The sequence below is a fragment of the Phragmites australis genome, chromosome 5 (assembly GCF_958298935.1).
Source record: "Phragmites australis chromosome 5, lpPhrAust1.1, whole genome shotgun sequence".
NCBI lineage: Eukaryota > Viridiplantae > Streptophyta > Magnoliopsida > Poales > Poaceae > Phragmites > Phragmites australis.
In genome coordinates, this window is record NC_084925.1 from 25,481,757 (window position 1) to 25,485,686 (window position 3,930).

At 53.8% G+C, this 3,930-nt stretch overlaps 1 protein-coding gene across 1 annotated transcript; it reads left to right on the top strand.

Annotated features, from left to right (window-relative positions):
* The first annotated feature begins 1,172 nt into the window (after positions 1 to 1,172).
* On the top strand, positions 1,173 to 3,367 carry LOC133919010 (probable BOI-related E3 ubiquitin-protein ligase 2). The gene is made up of 3 exons (XM_062363189.1): positions 1,173 to 1,344; positions 1,504 to 1,918; positions 2,025 to 3,367. Exons 1-3 carry the CDS (start codon positions 1,286 to 1,288, stop codon positions 2,520 to 2,522), a joined length of 972 nt encoding a protein of 323 aa, XP_062219173.1. The 5' UTR covers positions 1,173 to 1,285; the 3' UTR covers positions 2,523 to 3,367.
* Positions 3,368 to 3,930: the final 563 nt, after the last annotated feature.

The window sequence follows — 3,930 nt, forward strand, 5'->3', positions numbered from 1 at the left end:
TGAATACAATTTTACAAGTACTGGCCCTAACCCTGTAGCATGGAAGATGACAACATATAGCGAGCGGCACAGACAGACAGGCCATCGAGCGTTTTAAAGAAGGCAGAGACGAGATCCGGTTCTGCAGGGCCGGCATCACGCAAGTCAGGTACCAGTGCTATACTTGGCAACGTGCCCCATGCATGCACGGTGCCTCGTGTCCTCTCTCGACATGAGCCGGCCGTACGTCGAGCATGCACGGCAGTTGACGGCGGCTATGTAGCGATGCCGGCGTCGGATTTGTAGGAGTGCAGTGGGTCGGGTATGAGTGGGTGTGTGTGGTGTGCTGGCTAAAGTTGTGTTGACAGTGAGCTCAGATCTAAAATTGAGATGTTCGAGTGAAAATAAAATAAATTATAGGATATTGATAAAACAGATGAGAGTAAGCTAAACAGAAAAGCGTATAAATATCTTGAAAATAAGTATCAATTGCTGATGATGGCGTCAAGTATCATATATGGCAATTATCAGCCGAACAATCAACTACCATGTGAGCATTAGTTATACTGCAAAATAGTACGTTGAAAGTATATGGGTTTGAAAATTCAGAGGTATTCCGTACTTTCGTTTCCCTTGAAAAAGTAGAGCATGAACTTGTCAACCTTATGGTCATGGCCCGTGGATTCAAATTTTTTTCAGTGATTACCTAATATCAGTAGCTAATTTGATTCATGTATCATCATTAGCCTCCTATCCATTTATGAGCCTTAAATGGTTGTTATAAAGATATGTGTCTGGCTCTCCTGACATTTCGCTCAAGCTCCGCCACTGATCCTCCTCCGGAATCCCACGTCCCTTCACCCTCTCGGAAAGCACGAGCAAAGTCACGAAGAATATAGTGAGCGGTAAAATTATTAAAGCTGGGAAAGAGAAAAGGCTGAAAAAAAAAAGTGGGGAAAGGCGAGGCATCAGCATCCCGCTACCAGTCCACCACCCAATCCATCCGTTGCCTGCTTGTCCACTCTGTCCCACCTCGTCAAACGAAACAGCATTTGTCGCCTCTTGATCCGACGTAGGCCGGGCCCACCCCATGCCGATGTGTCTTCCCTGCCCCGCGCTTAACGCTTAGCCCATCGCCCTGCCGCGTATATATAACCTCGAGCTTCCCCGTGCTCTGCTCGTCCCAACCCACGCATATACCACGCCCGTGTGGTTGCTCTGCTACGACACCGCTCCAACGCCATCCCTGCCTCCTCCTCCTCCTCCTCGAGCTGTCCTCCCTCTCGTGTAGGCGTCGTACCTGCTGATGGCCGTGCAGGCGCAGTACCTCGCCCACGCCTTCCCCCATGACTCCCGCGCCATTAGGTCCGTCTCTCTCTCTCTCCCTCTCCATCCGTCCTTGTCTCTCTCACTCATGCGACCTGCGCTCCCCTCCTTCCCCTGCTCACCCTATTTATCCGTCTCTCCATGAAACCACCACGTCTCGGCCGGTCGATTCATCACTTGTTTGTGTGTGTCTCACAGTGCAGCGATGGACAACGCGAAGAGCGCGTCGGTGTTCCTCGGCGAACCCAGCGGAGGCCATCTTCTAGCCGCCGCGCTGCAGCAGCAGCAGGCTGCGGCTGTGGCTGGCAAAACGGTGTTCAGCGATCCGCGCAGCGAACTCACCTGCAACAACAACAATCACGATATCGGTTGCTTCATGCCGAGGAAGCGCGCGCGGACTGGCGACGTGGTGGGCGCCGGCTTGATCATGGAGGGGCACCGCGCGCTGCTGCCGCAGGCGTTCGCGCCCGCGGAGGACGTCCAGAGCAGTGTTCTCTGCTCTGGCGCCGCGTCCACCAGTGGACGCCCGGTCGGCGCTGCGCCGGTGTCGCACGGCAACCTGTCGCATCTCTACCGGCACACCGTCGAGATTGACGCGTTCATTCGAATCGAGGTGCGTTTGGTTTTTCAGCAAGAACCGCGTGCCAGTACTCTTTTTGGTTGTGTCGTGAATGGCTTTCGACCCCGTCCGTTCTGATCAAATTGAATTCCACTCGCAGAATGAGAGGCTGCGGGCGGGGCTGGAGGAGGCGCGGCGCCGGCACGTGCGGGCCGCGGTGTCGGCAGTGGAGCGCGCGGCCGCGCGGCGCCTCCGGGCTGCAGAGGTCGACCTGGAGCGCGCGCTGGCGCGCAACGCGGAGCTCGATGACAAGCTCCGGCAGATGGGCGCCGAGGGGCAGGCGTGGCAGGGCATTGCCAGTAGCCACGAGGCCGCCGCCGCCGGCCTCCGCACCACGCTCGACCAGCTCCTGCAATCGCCATGCGGCGGCGCCGAGGGCGAGGCCGAGGACGCGCGGTCGTGCTGCTTCGAGCAGGAGGAGGGCGCCGACGACAGGGCCAGGACGAGGGCGTGCAAGGTGTGCGGCGGGGCGGACGCGTGCGTGCTGCTGCTGCCGTGCCGGCACCTGTGCGTGTGCGGCGGGTGCGAGGCGGCCGTGGACGTGTGCCCCGTGTGCGCGGCCACCAAGAATGCCTCCCTCCACGTCCTCCTCTCCTGACCTGATCGACGCGGCAGGCCAACGTATAGATTCGGCAGATCGTGGATTCCAAGGTCGTTTCCACAAAATAGCCACTTTCCTCTATTTTTTCTCCGCCCCTGTTTAGATATTAGACCTCATCAATCGGTGTTTTTTATGGGTTGTCTACAAAGAGACTCAATCTGGGGCTTTTTTCGGTGGTAAAGGATTGGATGGGCGGAGTTGTTGAAACGGTGAATAGATTTCTGAAATTTGTTCCTTGGAAGCAATCCAATTTGTTCATCTCAGCGCCTCCTTTTGTTCACATGCGTACGGTCGTGCGACTATACACTTAAAAAAATGCCATTTGCAACTTTCTCTGACAAAAGCACAAAACGGGGAACCAGGGAGCGAGATTATCAAACTGTCCAATCGTCAAAGGCACAAAAATCGTGGTCGAAAGTTTTTTTTTTAGAGAACACGGCTTGGCGTGTTTTTGCATTAAGAGGAAAGAAGCAAGATAGTAGTACAGTTTACTGATCTCATCCGATAGGAGCGGTCGAAGAACAGGAAACGGAACGATTACATGAGAGAGGCAACGGGGACCTAAAGGTAGAACTGAAGAACTCCAGCAATCGATTGTTCCAGGCCATGATCCAGTAGCAACCCTCTTCCCTGATCAGCAAACACAAGTCTATCGGCAGTAAGAAAGTGTGATGGAAAGTCCATTTGTTCCTCTCATTCCAGATGTGCCAACAACCTAGAACGAAGAGAGAATCGAAACCACACCTCAGGTCTTTCGGGAGTTGTTTATGGGTCGGTAACAACCAATCAACAAGCTCCATGACAGCCAACGAAGGGAAGCATTGAAGGCTAGCCGAGCGCAACAGACGGAACCAAACCTACCGACTGTAAACACATCCAAGGATCAGATGGGATGGTCTCCGATGCCTGTTGACAAAGGGTGCAGGAACCTCCATTTCTCAAGCTATACCTCTGCAAGCCGTCATTCGTCCAGCAACGGCTCCAAAAAGCTAGCCAAACGAAGAACTTATATTTGACCGGTGCCTTCGTCTTCTAAAATTGCAGAGTATCTTTACACAAAGGAAATTGAGGCTGTAATAAAATCGTAACAGCAGTAGTCAGTTCTTCGCCAGCGACCGGTCTCAACAGTTTCAGCTCTTGTGATCGATCTAAGTACGCAGATGCCGGTACCAGTATGGGATCGTCTCCGATAGAGTAGAATAGAGCAGAGGTAACCACTAACAGCTGTCTGAATCTCGACGAACAACATGTACCTGTAGCTCCTAGTAGTAATAAGCTGGACAACAGACAGGAGCTGCCCATACTGGCCGGACGACCGATCGATGAATGCGTTGTACCGCAGCTGCTCAAGATCACGCGCGTAAATGGCTCCGAGCAGTATGTCCGTGCAGATGCCGTCTCCATA

Excerpts from the sequence above, each read along its gene's own strand:
- LOC133919010 (XM_062363189.1), top strand. The coding sequence starts at position 1,286 with ATGGCCGTGCAGGCGCAGTACCTCGCCCACGCCTTCCCCCATGACTCC. Across the intron at positions 1,345-1,503 it reads CATGACTCCCGCGCCATTAG|TGCAGCGATGGACAACGCGA; the intron begins GTCCGTCTCTCT and ends TGTGTCTCACAG. Across the intron at positions 1,919-2,024 it reads ACGCGTTCATTCGAATCGAG|AATGAGAGGCTGCGGGCGGG; the intron begins GTGCGTTTGGTT and ends TTCCACTCGCAG.